At 43.7% G+C, this 16096-nt stretch overlaps 1 protein-coding gene across 1 annotated transcript; it reads left to right on the top strand.

The window, feature by feature from the left end:
* Window positions 1-849: 849 nt before the first annotated feature.
* Window positions 850-15600, top strand: LOC115457603 (immunoglobulin superfamily containing leucine-rich repeat protein-like). Its single transcript, XM_030187085.1, has 2 exons — window positions 850-953; window positions 12940-15600. Exon 2 carries the CDS (start codon window positions 12945-12947, stop codon window positions 14181-14183), a length of 1239 nt encoding a protein of 412 aa, XP_030042945.1. The 5' UTR covers window positions 850-953; window positions 12940-12944; the 3' UTR covers window positions 14184-15600.
* Window positions 15601-16096: the final 496 nt, after the last annotated feature.

The raw sequence follows: 16096 nt of genomic DNA, 5'->3' as shown, positions 1-16096 counted from the left end.
ATCAGGGTGTTCAACCAAATATTTTTGTTCTTCCTGTAGAGAAAGTTCTGGATATCAGCAGCAAAGGCTATATCCCGTTATTGGTGAACATGTTTTTTTTTTTTTTTTGTTACATTTGTACCCCGCGCTTTCCCACTCATGGCAGGCTCCATGCGACTTACATGGGGCAATGGAGGGTTAAGTGATTTGCCCAGAGTCACAAGGAGCTGCCTGTGCCTGAAGTGGGAATCAAACTCACCCCTGGCTTTCCACCCCAGCTTCTGTCCCACATCCATTGACCTTTGGTGACTCTTTCTGGAGGTAGACCCACAGCACACACAAGTGACTGCAGAACATTATTTGTGTCTAGGGGCATAGTAAAATGATAAGGATATACACAGTCATGGAAATTATTATAGGGACGAAAACAGTCATTAAAAACCAGGGAAGGGGGTATGATCCCATTACCCCTTCCACCAGCTCCACTCATATTTCTACTACTACAACTTAACATCATGTACAGAGAGGCAGCAAAACTTAACAATTCTAAACAACCATTTGGGAAGAATAATTTTATCAGATCTACTGTTTTTGGGATGTGCAGGAATTTGTGATCCTGGCTGGACACTGTTGGAGACATGATGCTGGGTTCAACGGGCCCTTTCTCTGACCCAGCATGGCTTTTCCTTTCTTCTTCTGTTCTTAAATCCTAATCCAGTCATGGACAGTCAGAGATAGCTAGATAATTGTTTTTCTAAACTGGGTTCGAACATTACTTATAACATATTCCTTGAAGTGAATGACTTCCTTTCTTGCACAGCAGTCCAGAAGTATAACTTTTTTTTTTTCTGTCTCTATTTTTGTGCCTGAAGTGAGCAGAGCTGCCAGGACCCTGTGCTTGTTTACACAATCTGTCCCAGTCCGAAAGACAGCTCTGTGGTGGAAGACGGAGAGAAGCTGAGAGTTAAACAGAGGTACCCAAAACTTTAGAGGTTTATTACTTGTAGGGAAAAAAGTAGCTTCAGCAACAAAACAAAAGTAGCTTTTCTCCTTTAATCTACATTTTAAGTATAACTAAGGGATAATGGAGATAAATTAGAACTGACTAGAAAGGTATGGAGGAGGGAGTTAAGTTTCATCTTTCTGAAAAAAACCTTTCAAGTTTTCTTATGTTTTGGAATTTGTGTTGCTTTTGTGGGTGGTACAGAAAGGTGAGAAAATGGTCTCTCATAATTCAACATCATATCTAAGTTAGGAATATATATTGTTGCATGCTTCCAGCTTCATAGCTTTTGCTGTAGGTTTAGTAGTTCTTGAATTGTTGTGCAGCAAGCTGAGCTGAACAGAAAAAGAAAGCCAGAAAAATGTGGGGAGAGAGAGAGAGAGAGTAAAAGAGGATAAAGAGACAATAAGAGTGTACCAGGAGAAAAAGACACTAAGTACTTAACAGAAGAGAGAGAAAAAGTAAAATTTAATTGTTGGTCTGGAAAAGAGAGATAGGGATTTAAGTCTTACTCAGTAGTTTAAAGCAAGTTACGTTCAGGTATTTTCCTGTCCCTGCAGGGCTAAGTGACTTGCCCAAGATCACAAGGAGCAGCAGGAGGATTTAAACCTGGACTCCCTGATTCTCAGCCGGCTGCTCCTTCACAATTCAGTTAGAAGAAAAGTAAAAAAGTTGATGAGAGATGAGACATTTGTAAGATGCTACCTTTAGAAAGGGACCCTTTTACTAAGCCGTGTAAGTGTCTACGCATGCCCAATGCGTGCCAAAATGGAGTTACCAGCTGGCTAACGCGTGACTCTTGCAGTAATTTCATTTTTGGCGTGTGTCTGATATACACGTCTGAAATTTTTTTTTATTTTTGTACGTGTGTATTGGGTGCATGCCAAGTGGCATATGATGCGTGTAGGTCATTACCGTTTGAGACTTTACCGCTAGATCAGTGGCTGGCGGTAAGGTTTCAGACCCAAAATGGATGCACGGCAATTTTCATTTTGCTGCACGTCCATTTTCAGCAAAAATGTTAAAAGACATTTTTTACAGGTGTGCTGAAAAATGATTCTGCGCACGCCCAAAACAACCGTCTACACTACCAAGGGCCCCTAACTTTGTAGATTTTTTTTTGTACACTATTGGCAGCACCTAATAAGATTTGACCTTTGTGATTAAACTCAAACAGTAAAATGTTTAACTCCCTATTGGGCTGATGATCAGAAGCAAATGCAGGCGCTAGGGGCTGTTAGCACCATACTAGCGCCTGTGTTTGCTACCGCCCCATAATCAGAGCCCCTGAGCACGTGAAACAACGTGCTTACGGGCTATGAATGCAACTAGCTTGCAAATGCATGCAAAACAGGGCTGTTAGGGCAAGTAGCATGCAAATGCATGCTAAACCTATTCATCCCCAATGATCAGCGACCAGCGCACCAAAGATTGACTCGCTGTCTGCGGCAAACCCTAATGCCAGCTCAGAGCTGGCGTTAGGGTTTGCAGACCATTAGGGAGGAATGGTGAGCCCTGTCCAGCATGCATTTGCATGCTACCAGGCCCCCATTCCCCCCAATGCAGCAACCCCCCACAGGAACCAATGACCCCCCACCCCCAGGAACCAAAGACCAGACTGATGACCCCTCCCCCCCAGCGACAGGGCTGGAGGTCTAACGGACCTCCAGTCCCTCCGCCCCCCGACACATTTTGCAGGCAGCGCCACAAGGGACTTCTTACCAATGCTGGGGGGGGGGGGTTAAGGGGGCTGGAGAGCCACTGGATCTCCAGCCCTCCCTAAACCTGTGTTGGCCCCCATTTCGCCTTGCTTGGGGCAGGGGTAGTTGGGGTCTGGTGGTCCCATGGACCTCACGCCCCTGTGTTTGACACAGACCTGTCAAACAAGTGCGGGAGGATGCACTCAGGCACAATCCTCCCACACTTCTACCCCATGATCAAAGAGAATTGCATGCTTAAATTTCATGCAATTATCTCTGATCATAGGTGCGGTAAAGATTCACACTGTTCCAGCGCTATTTTTAGAGGGCTGTTTGAAACAGTGCGAGGCTTTTGATCATCTGCCTCTAAGCGTCCCCCAAAACTTTCCCTCATAGTCTCGTCTCAGCACCTCGAGTCCTCCTTTTAAATTATCCTATCTGGAATGTCCAGCAGAGCTGTAATTTTTTTCCTATCTGCGCTGTCCTTCAAAATGGTTCCAGCCCTGGGTCAGCTAATAATATTTTAAAATGCTGCAATGTTGGGGCAGGAGTTGACTAGGGATTATACTTGCCTCATTTACATCCCAGAGAAGGAGAGCTTTGAGGTGTCAGGGTTATTTTAGAAATCCGGGATGTTTAAAACATTTTGTGGCACAGGTGTAATTAAGAGAGCAGGCAGGAATGAAACAAAATGAAAAGCAAAATGTTAATTTTTCTTTTAAAAAATGGAAATATGAAGTGTTGTTAACATTTTCTGTTTCTTTTTTCAAGTAAAGTCCATGCCTAAGCTATAAGAACTGCTAGAAAAATATGATAACATAAGAAAAAGTAATGACATTTAGGGGCTCATTTCTAAATAGAAAAACATCAAAAAATGGCAGATGGACCTTTTTTTGTGAAAACATCCAAATCGCTATTTTTGAAACTCATTTTTAAGAAGTTTTCATATGCAGTTTGTCTAAATCTCAAGGGGGCATGTTGAGAGGCAAGTTTTGGATGGAAGTAGGGCGAGCTTATGATTTGGACATTTTTCTGTGATAATGGAACATTGTAAAAACATCCAGGGCAAGAAAAATAGGACTTTTTGGCTAGACCTGTTTCAATAATGACTAAGTGCCAAAAATGTGCTCAAGTGGAGGGATAATGACATGACCCCCCCTTGATCACCCAAGTGATCACTGACACTTTACGGAGCAGCTGGTGCAGGAGCCGACGAGAGAAGGAAAAATTCTAGACTTAGTCCTTAGTGGAGCGCATGATCTGGTGAGGGACGTTATGGTACTGGGGCCGCTTGATAACAGTGATCATAATATGATCAGTTTTGATATCAACCTTGAAGTAACTATACACAGGAAGTCAAATACGTTAGCGTTTAACTTTAAAAAAGGAGACTATGATAAAATGAGAAGAACGGTGGAAAAAAAACTTAGGGGGACAACTGAGAGGGTAAAAACTGTACAACAGGCGTGGACGCTGTTCAAAAATACCATCCTGGAGGCCCAGGCCAAACATATTCCACAAATTAGAAAAGAAAGACGGAACTCCAAAAGACAGCCAGCCTGGTTGAAAAGTGAGGTCAAGGAAGCTATTAGGGCTAAGAGAAATGCCTTCAGAAAATGGAAGAAGGAACCGTCTGAAAATAGCAAGAAGCAGCATAAGGAGTGTCAAAGCAAATGCAAGGCACAGATAAAGAAGGCCAAGAGGGATTACGAAAAAAAGATAGCATTAGAGGCAAAAAAGCATAGTAAAAATTTTTTTCGGTATATTAAAAGCAGGAAGCCGGCAAAAGAATCGGTTGGGCCGCTGGATGACCGAGGGGTAAAAGGGGCGATCAAGGAAGACAAAGACGTAGCGGAGAGATTGAATGAATTCTTTGCTTCGGTCTTCATCGAGGAAGATTTGGGTGCGATACCGGTTACGATTCGGAGAAACTTACTGACTTCACGGTAAACCTGGAGGATGTAATGGGGCAGTTCAGCAAACTGAAGAGTAGCAAATCTCCTGGACCAGATGGTATTCATCCTAGAGTACTTATAGAACTGAAAAATGAGCTTGCGGAGCTACTGTTAGTGATATGTAATTTATCCTTAAAATCAAGCATGGTACCGGAAGATTGGAGGGTGGCCAATGTAACGCCCATTTTTTAAAAAGGTTCCAGGGGAGATCCGGGAAATTATAGACCGGTGAGTCTGACGTCGGTGCCAGGGAAAATGGTAGAGGCTATTATTAAAAACAAAATTACAGAGCACATCCGAGGACATGGATTACTGAGACCGAGTCAGCACGGCTTTTGTGTGGGTAAATCTTGCCTGACCAATTTACTTCAATTCTTTGAAGGAGTAAACGAACATGTGGACAAAAGGGAGCCGGTTGATATTGTGTATCTGGATTTCAAAAGGCGTTTGACAAGGTACCTCATGAAAGGCTACAGAGGAAATTGGAAGGTCATGGGATAGGAGGAAAAGTCCTATTGTGGATTAAAAACTGGTTGAAGGATAGGAAACAGAGAGTGGGGTTAAATGGACAGTATTCACAATGGAGAAGGGTGGTTAGTGGGGTCAGTGCTAGGACCGCTGCTTTTTAATATATTTATAAATGATTTAGAGATGGGAGTAACTAGCGAGGTAATTAATTTGCTGATGACATAAAGTTATTCAAAGTCGTTAACTCGTGACAGGATTGTGAACAATTACAGAAGGACCTTACGAGACTGGGAGACTGGGCGGCTAAATGGCAGATGACGTTTAATGTGAGCAAATGCAAGGTGATGCATGTGGGGGAAAAAAGAACCCGAATTATAGCTACGTCATGCAAGGTTCCACTTTAGGAGTTACGGACCAAGAAAGGGACCTGGGTGTCGTCGATAATACGCTGAAACCTTCTGCTCAGTGTGCTGCTGCGGCTCGGAAAGGGAATAGAATGTTGGGCATTATTAGGAAAGGTATGGAAAACAGGTGTGAGGATGTTATAATGCCGTTATATCGCTCCATGGTGTGACCGCACCCTGAGTATTGTGTTCAATTCTGGTCGCCGCATCTCAAGAAAGATATAGTGGAATTTGAAAAGGTGCAGCGAAAGGCGACTAAAATGATAGCGGGGACGAGACAACTTCCCTATGAAGAAAGACTAAGGAGGCTAGGGCTTTTCAGCTTGGAGAAGAGACGGCTGAGGGGAGACATGATAGAGGTATATAAAATAATGAGTGGAGTGGAGTGGAACAGGTGGATGTGAAGCGTCTGTTCATGCTTTCCAAAAATACTAGGACTAGGGGGCATGCGATGAAACTACAGTGTAGTAAATTTAAAACAAATCAGAGAAAATGTTTCTTCACCCAACGCGTAATTAAACTCTGGAATTCGTTGCCAGAGAACGTGGTGAAGGCGGTTAGCTTGGCAGAGTTTAAAAAGGGGTTAGACGGTTTCCTAAAGGACAAGTCCATAAACCACTACTAAATGGACTTGGGAAAAATCCACAATTCGGGACTAACATGTATAGAATGTTTGTACGTTTGGGAAGCTTGCCAGGTGCCCTTGGCCTGGATTGGCCGCTGTCGTGGACAGGATGCTGGGCTCGATGGACCCTTGGTCTTTTCCCAGTGTGGCATTACTTATGTACATATGTACTTTCAATACCTTGATTTCTAAACCACAATGCCTTAGTTTTAGGGGGATTCAGCTTCAACTTATTACTTAAGGCCCAGGCCTGTATTGCATTAATCTTAACCATAACAGAGTTTACCACATCATGATGTAAGGCTGAGGTAATATCATCAGCATTGGATAGTAGTAATTCCCCTAAGCCCAACTCTATCCTGCTGAGAGTTGCCATTAAAAAATTTAAAAGAACCGGAGTGAAAGAGAAACTATATTTAGGTTTTACAGAATTCCACAGCTTTCCAAGGAATATTTTACACAGTTAGTTACAATCCAGAATCTTTCGCTCCCCACAGCAGGAACAGAGCCGATATTGTCAGGAAAGTAGAAGCAACAACTTTGAAAATATTTGATTTGGTCAGACAAGCTACAGAGGGCTCAGCAAATAGAAACTAAGCTGAAGTATCCTTTTTCTTCACATTCTGCTTACTTAATAAAACTTTTGGTAAATTCTTCAGATCTGAAGACAGCAAAAGTATAACTTACTCGAGGCTGTACATGTATCTCAATGTAAGAAGCTCACCAGGGCCTGCGTTTTCTGAAACATGCCTTCATCAGAAAGACATGCAGTTACTCAGTTCATGTTTTGGTAAATGTTGCTGAAGTTGGAAAAGGGCAGACAGCAGAAATGTGTTTACATGGCAGCAAAGACTTGGATTGCTTCCAAAAAAAAGAAGTTGCTATGAAGAAATAAACAAGACTCCCAAATAATGTGATTTAGTAAAGTTTGATTTTTATTGCGATTCTAAATGAAGCAAATTAAACTGACACCCATTGACGTTCACCAGACAAGACTGTTGACTCCCTTTCTCCCTAAACCACCTCTTTTAGCTTCACACATCACCTCTGTCCTCCTTGGTAGCCCCCTACCCTCCATTCCCTACACAAACACAAACTTTGTACAACATCTCTTTATCTCCCTTCCCTTTTCCCATCAGTCACAACCTTTCCCCTAGTCCCCATCCCTCGCTACAGCAGTCGTGGAGGGGCATAATCTCCATGGGCGTTTATCTCCGAGAACGGGTCCGTGAAGGGGCGGGCCGAACCGTATTTTCGAAAAAATGGACGTTTTTTTTAGCGATAATGGAAACTAAAAACGCCTAGCTCAAAAATGTTCTAATCCAAACCATTTGGTCATGGGAGGGGCCAGGATTGGTAGTACACTGGCCCCCCTGATATGCCAGGACACCAACTGGGCACCCTAGGTCAGTGCGGTGGACTTCAGAAAAAGCTCCCACATGCATAGCTCCCTTACCACGGGTGCTGAGCTCCCAACCCCCCTCCCCCAAAACCCACTACCAACAAATGTACAACACTACCATAGCTCTTAGGGGTGAAGGGGGCACCTACATGTGGGTACAGTGGGTTTTGGAGGCCTCCCATTTACCAGCACAAGTGTTCCAGGTGGGGGGGGGATGGGCCTGGGTCCACCTGGCTGAAGTGCACTGCGGTACCCACTAAAAGTGCTCCAGGGACCTGCATACACGCAGGCCTCTAGGACTTGTTGCTGCTGTATAACATTGGCACACCAGTTGACACCTGAAGACTAATCTCTCCGAAAACGTCCTTTATTGGAATAAGCACGTTTACTCACAGTTAACTGCAGAGGTTGTGCCCCACTGGCAACGAGTCTCCCTGGTGCTGAGATTAGCAGTAGGTCAGAGGTGGCAGAATGCTGTACAATGCCCTCTTTCAGCCACATTCAAGGTAAGAACTAAGTTGTTTAACGTGGCTAACACAGGAAAGGGAACTAAAACTGGCTTACAAAAATGGCCACTACCACATGGACTACAACAGGAAACAAAACAGGGGACACTCTGACCCAGTAGGCGGGGGAAAAGCACCATGGGAGAAAAGCCTACCAACTACCAACATCGTGAGACTGTAACACAAGCTAATGAAATCACGGAGCCCAATACCCTACACCCACCGCAATGCAATGCTGATGTGACCCTGTAGTGCACCCGAGAGCCACATCTGACCCAGGGAAAGGCTGTGAGAGGATCAAATACATTCTGCTGTCAATGAGGTGGGTACGGCATTTGAGGCTGGCATACAGGCATGGAAAAAAGTTTTTAAGGTGGGGTTTTTTTGGTGGGAGGGGGTTAGTGACCACTGGGGGAGTCCGGGGACGTCATTCCCGATTCCCTCCAGTGGTCATCTGGGCAGCTGGGGCACTTTTTTGGGACTTGTTCGTGAAAAAAAAGGGTCCAAAAAAAGTGACCCCAAATTGCGGTAAAAAAGCCTTTTTTTTCGATTATCAGCTACAGACGCCCATCTCTCCTCGGCTGATAACCACGCCCCAGTCCCACCTCCGACACATCTCCGACACGCCCCCGTCAACTTTATTGGTTTCCGCGATGGAGTGCAGTTGGAAACACCCAAAATCGGCTTTCGATTATACCGATTTAGACGCCTTTGTGAGAAAAACGCCCATCTCTCGATTTGGGTCGAAATATAGGCGTTTTTCTCTTTCGATTATAAGCTGGATAGTCTCTCAGTCTTCTATCTTGTCTGCATCACTCTGTCTCTTTCTCAACCTTCCACCCACTTCCCACCAAAGCTGTCCTTCAGCCACTACTTCCAACCTGGTCCCCACCACCATTTTTCATATCATATTGTCTGTCTAAATGCTGCCTTGACAGGTGGCAGCAGCAGCTCAGCCTCTTGGAGCAGTGATGGTGTGTTCTCCATTCTTCTTTCATCCTTCAATGTGTGGGCTAATCACACTCTCTGCCGATCCCTCTTCTCCTATAAGGGAGCAGTGGGTAATGTCAGAACCCATCCATGAACAGCATTTGCTGCCTTCCTGGGGGCTCCCAGTCTCGCCTCACAAAGAAGAGCCAGTGGGTGAGTGATGGGGGAGCATTACAACAGAACCTGCCTGTTCTCTGTCCTTGTTGGGACCCCTCCATGTGACAAGATGAGTGGCAAGAGAGAGATAATAGAGGCAGGGGGCAGAACTATGCTCTCAAATGCCTCCTTACCCCTCTGATTTCCATTGCTTAGACAAGGAGCGGTGAATATATATAGATGGTGTGACAGAGAGGACCCTTGATATGTTACAGCCTAACATACTACACTGAGCTCCATCCCAGACTCTGTATACGGACAGCCTGATGCAATGCACTGAGCTCCATCCAAGACTCTTTATGTACAACCTGAGCTCTATCCCAGACTCTGGATATGTACACTCATAGCCTGACACACTGCACTGAGCTCCAATCCAGACTGCCTAATAAACTACCTTATTTCCGAGTGCCCATACTCATTTTAATGATGTTATGTTATGTTATCTGAGATTTATCTCTCACCAATTCTCTAATTTAGGATTCAAGGTGAGTTACAGGGATGTAACAATAAGAAACTGATAAACATCAGGAAGTGCAGAGAATAAAACTACAGACATAACATTCTAGTGATTATTATTATGTTTTTTTGCCTCTCCCTCCCAAAGCTCAACGAATCCAGATCCCTACTTTCCCTCATATTCCTCATTCTCCTCCCCAATCCGAATCCTTATTATTATCTGGAGAGCCTAATTCTTAACCCCCACCCCAAATTCCTAAGATCCTATGCTCCACTGGAGTTCCCACTTCTTCCCCCCATCTCTTGAAGTCTGAGCCTCTGTGTATTATTCAACTCCCACCTCCATTTTCCAGCACTGGGTCTCTGCTGGTGCTTCTTCTCCCCCTGCATAGCCTTGACAAAGTAGTTCAGCTCCAGATGCAATTCACGGTGGTTGTACTCTCTCAAACCCTGCTTCTCTCTCCCTTCATCCCTTCCACTCTGATCCCCATGTTTCTTTCCATCTCTCTCTTCTCCATCTCAGGTTGAAGGGCAGAAGGTAGTAGCACTTTTCTTGGCATTTCATCTGTTGAAATAGGATTTGGAGCCTAGTGACACCTTCCTAGGGGTCCTCTTCAGCCAGTCCAGTGATCATTGCTGATGCCAGGTGCCACCTCTTCCCTTTTGACTCAGGACCACAGCTACAGCCATGGCTAGCCCTGACCAGGAACTTGGCTACAGAGGCATGGAGGAAGAAAGGGAGTGGTGAAGCAAAAGGATAAGTGAAAATTCCAATATGAAACATACCCTTGCCAGTACATAACATCCAGATGTTTGATGTTTGTGCTGTATGTTCTGTTGAAGGTGTCATGTTCAGCCCATGCAGAAACAGGAAGTGATGTTAAAGGGGGAGGGTTGTAGTAAAGGGGAAGCACTGGGAATGGTGAAGGCAGCATTTTCTGAATCACAAACTCTGCTAGTAACTTCTAGAGAGGAGAAAGCCATATTTGAAGGTAAATTGTGGGGAGGTTTGGGGGGAGGGTGATTGCCAGACTGGGCATTAGGGGAATGAGACAGAGAGAACGGGGATGCCCAACCCAGGGGTAGAAGGAAGGGAGAGAGATGAGATGTGCTGGACATGTGTGAGGTGGAAGACAATGCCAGGAGTGGGAAGATGAGCCAGATGAGAATGATGATTTTCACCCTGTCATTGCCTGCACCAAGTGTGGAGTGCTTCCATCCGCTGCCCCACCCATGGTCCACCTCTGGTAGAATCATTGCCAAAACTGATGACATCTACTGATTAAAAGGCAATATGGGAGCAATTCTATAAATTGGCACCAAGATATAGGTGCCACAATGCGACACATCTAAGCCATTATAGAAAACTAGCACAAAGCCACTTTGGCACACAGAAAGGTAAGTACACCATCTTATGTCATGTCAATGGCTGGTGTAGGTTGGTGCACATAAGTGTGTGTATGTCTCACAATTGCATCATGCAGCACACACAACTGATAGTATTCTATAAATTGCATATATTGCTTGGCGACATGCCCATGACATGTCCATGCTTCGCCTATGTGTATACCTCCCTTGCTGCAGTAAAAGGGGTCCTGTGCAAGCAGCAGCAGCCATTTTTGCCATGAGGTGAGGCCCTTTTTACTGTAGTGGGTAAAAAGGCCGAAAAAGAAATGGTCATGTGGTAAGATTGCACTTACCACCACCCATTGAGGTGGCGGTAAAAGCTCCCGCACCAACCCGGTGGTAACAGGCCAGTGTGCGGCACTGCCCTGTTACTGCCGGGTAACCCCCTGCAGAAATATTTTTTCAAATATTTCTGCTAGTGCTAGAAATGCTGCATTCTGGGGGTGGAACTTCCACCGGCATCCTCTTTGGGCCGTTAGTTCCGGATTGGCGTGTGGTAAGCCTGCGGTGGGCTTACCACTACTTTATCAAAGGGCCCCCTAAGTGATTTAGATACACCGGTTACAGAATAGTGCCTACCACTTACTCACTTGACTTTCAATTACTGGTACCAATCACCCAGGTAAGTGCTTTATTCTGTAACAAACATGCATGATTGGCACCTAAGCCTTTTATGCTGTTCAATGTTTATGTTTATGCTTGTTGGGACTTATACCACCAATTCTGAACATAGAGGTCGAAGCGGTGTAGAAAACTAACATCTATTAACAAATAATAAAATCAGAAGAAGAGAACTCCATTATTAAGATAGGAAAGGGACACTCCTTACCAGTGAGTTTTCTCTAGCAAAAAAGGTGCTTGTACTCAAATGCTAGACCACCCTTCAGGAGTGGGGTGATCACTAAGGGACCCACCTCATAATAGCCAGGCCCCCTGCAACCTGTCACAGAATCTATGACAAGGCAGAACTGGTGTGTAGAGCCTGAGCTTGTTCATTAAAACTTGGTTCCATGGGTCAGTTTTAGCAGACAATGGAAAAGGTGCCGGTACTCAGTACCTCCAAGTACCCCCTCAAAAAAAACCCTGCTCCTTACACACAGAACTCATTCATTCTTAAAATTAAAACAAATTTATAGCAGATTCACCAGGACCTGTACTGTGAAAAAAGCATATGTCACAGAATGGTGTTAAGCTAAGGTGAAAAAAATAGGTTTTTAACAAAGACTTGAACTTAGGTAGGGAAAGTTCATTTCTTTTATTTGAAGGAAGGTCGTTCCAGAGCTGTGGCACCAGAAAGAAAAAGGCAGAATGCCGAATGGATTCATGTTGTGCTACCTTGAGACTAGGAGAAACAAGGTGACTGGAATCCAAAGAACGCAAAACATGCAATGGTGTGTATATGGTATTGTCAAAGTGGACAGCTATGGTGGTTTGCTCAGATTATAGGCCTTAAAGGTCAAATGAAGTATTTTGAAGAGAATATGATAATGACCTGGAAGCCAATGCAGTAGAAGAAATAATGGAGTGGCATGGTCAAGTTTTTTTAGCCTTGCACAACAGTCTTGTGGTGGTATTTTGAAGGATTTGGAGACACTTGATCTGGGAGAGAGGTAAACCAGCATAAACAACATTACAGTAAAACGAGAGGTGAAAAGAGCATGATAAGCTGTATGTAGAGCTGGAAAATCTAAGAAATTACTGGTGTTCTATGCCATTTGTCAGGGTGCATTAAATAGTGAATTTAACTTGCATCTCACAACTGTCATAATATCTTAGTCCCACCAAATTAAACAATACTAAAAGCAATTTCTAATTTTCTCATACACTGTAATTCCACCTTAACCAGTCATGCATACTTACTTTGGTTTTCTTGTGTTTGTTTCCTTAGGAAAGATGTATCAGGTACTTGCATTTTTATCTACCTTATGGATTCTTTTTGTGAGGATGACTTATGGATGTCCAGAAGTCTGCAACTGCTCCATCACATATCAAAGCCTAGTCGCTAACTGTGCCTACCGTTCTCTTCAGGTAGTACCTACTGGTTTCCCTTCTAATTTGAAACGACTAAGTCTTTCTTCCAACAGCTTAACCTCACTGGAGAGAAACAGCTTTTTAGAAGTCACTCAGCTCACGGCCTTGTGGATTACGTACAACAAGATCCATTCTATTCAGAAGGGCAGCTTTGAGGTTCTGGCATTGCTGAAGACTTTGGATGTTAGTGAGAACCAAATTGTAGACTTTCCATGGGATGATCTGAAAAACCTCACTTCTCTGCAACTGCTGAAAATGGACCACAACTACATGGTGTACCTTCCTAGAGATGCTTTCCATACCCTAAAAGAACTTAGATACTTGCAGATAAGTGACAACAAATTCACTACCATTTTGGAAGGAACTTTTGACTCTCTGAGTTTTTTGTCTTCTCTTCAGATACAAAACAACCCATTTAATTGTACCTGCCACCTTATGTGGATAAAGACCCTCACTGAGAATGCCCTGATCTCCATTCCAGAAAAAGAGCACATTGTCTGTTCCACACCTGAAAATCTCAAAAGTATGCAACTGCAGCAACTCCCTAACCGGCAGTGTTTAGCTCCATCAGTTCACCTGACCTACCATCCAAAGCTGAACAACACTGAACTATATGATGGGTCTAGTCTCATGCTCAACTGTAATGTCACAGGGAGACCACAGCCAGTCATGAGTTGGAAAATCCAGGCCTCAAGTAAACTCATTGAGATCAGCGAATCATACATGTTGAAAGCAAGGAATGACTTCTCTCTTAAACCCTCCAAACAGAGCGCAGAACGTTTTCTTGCTTTTAAAAATGGGACTCTAGTCATTCCTCACCTGAGCAAGCAAGAGGAAGGGATTTACACCTGTCTGGCCACCAATGAGTTGGGAAGTAGTGAGGAGTCTATCAGCGTGGCTCTGGCTAGTTACCCAAACTTTCATCTACCTGAAAGAAAACCGTGTGATGATAATGAAGTGGCTGTATTTCCACATGGACAGAAAGTGGTGATAATTTACCAGTCTGGTGATGGAATAAAGAGTAGTGGAGGAATCTTACTCTATGTACCCCCTTGGCTATGGTTCCTCGCTTTATTTATTTTTATTTTTATTTTTAACTAAGACCGTGGAAGGTCCCATGACTGTTTATTTGAAATATTTCACTATAGACATTTGCCTGCAGCAGTAGGTTGTTCTATATTAGCAAGAACTAGACTAGGCAGACCATTACATAAGCCTATATGCACAGCCTATTAATATGGTGCCTCAAAATCTACAGGTTTGATCAAACTTTAGAGCATTTTACTGGTCTACAGTCATTCTTGGAATAACAGCAGGGTGATAATCAGCCTTCAACAAAAAAATTATTGTTTTTTCTTTAGGAATTATCAGGAGCGGGGAGGGGGGAAGAAGGCATGAGAGGAGTACGTTTACTATGAAGTGTTAAAATGGATCCCAACTACTTGTACACTTAAAATTCCTGAGCTGGGGTTTTAATCCCAGTTATCCAGAGGAGGCACTGGGTAAGACCATTTCTGGAACATGAAGTAATAAATGGATAACTTTCTACAACATAGGGTAGGAAAAGTAGTTTTTAACCATGTTAGCTCTATACTTAGCTTTGATCATCACTTTACAAGCAGTATAAAAATGTATCACACTTTAAATGGCCTATTTACCTTATGAAATAGTACAGATCAAATGGCATCGCATTTTGTGAAGTAGGCAAATCAAATCATGCAGTTTTGAACTTTACAAATGGCCTTGCATGAGGATGAACAGAAGCAGCAAGCTGATGGCTGATATGAGTACATGGTGTATTAACAGGGTAAAAACACTGGCGTGGCACTGCAAATCTTTAAAATCTGACTGAAACAAATAGAGCAATCCAAAGCAGCCCTAATACCATTATATCATTTAGACATAATAGTATGTCCATTGGTCATTACAACATGTCTTAAGAGTATCTTGAGATGAGACTTGTGGAGAAGCATTTTAGAAAGGACGTCCACCTCAGAATGTGGATGCCCCAGTCAGTACATCACAATTGTATGTTAGAACATGATACAGCCAATTGGAACCTGCAGGGGGAGGACTTGAAGAAATAATGATTCATCCTCTTACTGCTAATTAGTTGCAGCAGTGGAATGGGTGAGTTTGAGATTGTCTGATGGGGAAAGGTACAGAGGCAAGTTTGGTCAAATAGGGATTTAGAGAGAAGGTTCAAAAAGGGAGGGGGGTGAAAAAGAAAGGAACACATGGAATTGGGGATCCAAAGGTGAGCAAACAAAGTGCATGGCTGGGGAGAAGTGAAGATGGAGGGTGGAAATGGGATCAGGTGAGAGGACAGTAAATGTGATGTCCAGGGATCAAGCTGAGGGGAGAAGAGGGATGATCAAACTGGGTGCAAGGAGAGAAAATGAGGAAGGTGGTCGGAATGAGAGCAGAAGGTGAGAAGTGGCAATATATGAAGAGAAAATAAGAAATGAAGGGATGTGAGCAGAAAGAGTTGTGGATAGGGAGATGTGGAAATAGCAATATTTTTTTTTGTTACATTTGTACCCCACGCTTTCCCACTCACGGCAGGCTCAATGCGGCTTACATGAGGCAATGGAGGGTTAAGTGACTTGCCCAGAGTCACAAGGAGCTGCCTGTGCCTGAAGTGGGAATTGAACTTAGTTCCTCAGGACCAAAGTCCACCACCCTAACCACTAGGCCACTCCTCCACTTATATTTGGATGAGGGTGAAATGGGATGTGGAAAGAGGATTGATGGATAAGGAGAAATTAAAGAAGAGAGGTCGAAGAAAGGATAGAAATGGGTGAGTTGCAAAGGGTAGGAAGAGGGAAATGTAGAAATGGAAATGGAGAGAAGATGATGGGAGCTGAAAGTTCATGTTTGGCAATAGAATAAAAAACTATGTGATTGTGAGGGGATTGGAAGGACATTGCAAAAGAAGAGGGAAGTAAACAGGCTGGAATCAAATAGAGAAACACTAGGCTGAGAAAGTTAAAAAAAGAAAGAGCACAGCTTAG

This window comes from Microcaecilia unicolor, chromosome 1 (assembly GCF_901765095.1).
Source record: "Microcaecilia unicolor chromosome 1, aMicUni1.1, whole genome shotgun sequence".
Taxonomy (NCBI): Eukaryota; Metazoa; Chordata; class Amphibia; order Gymnophiona; family Siphonopidae; genus Microcaecilia; species Microcaecilia unicolor.
The sequence above is the reverse complement of the archived record's forward strand: the minus strand, read 5'-3'. Positions and strand labels throughout refer to the sequence as shown.

Bases quoted from the DNA above. Each gene is read 5' to 3' on its own strand.
- LOC115457603 (XM_030187085.1), top strand. From the start codon at position 12,945: ATGTATCAGGTACTTGCATTTTTATCTACCTTATGGATTCTTTTTGTG.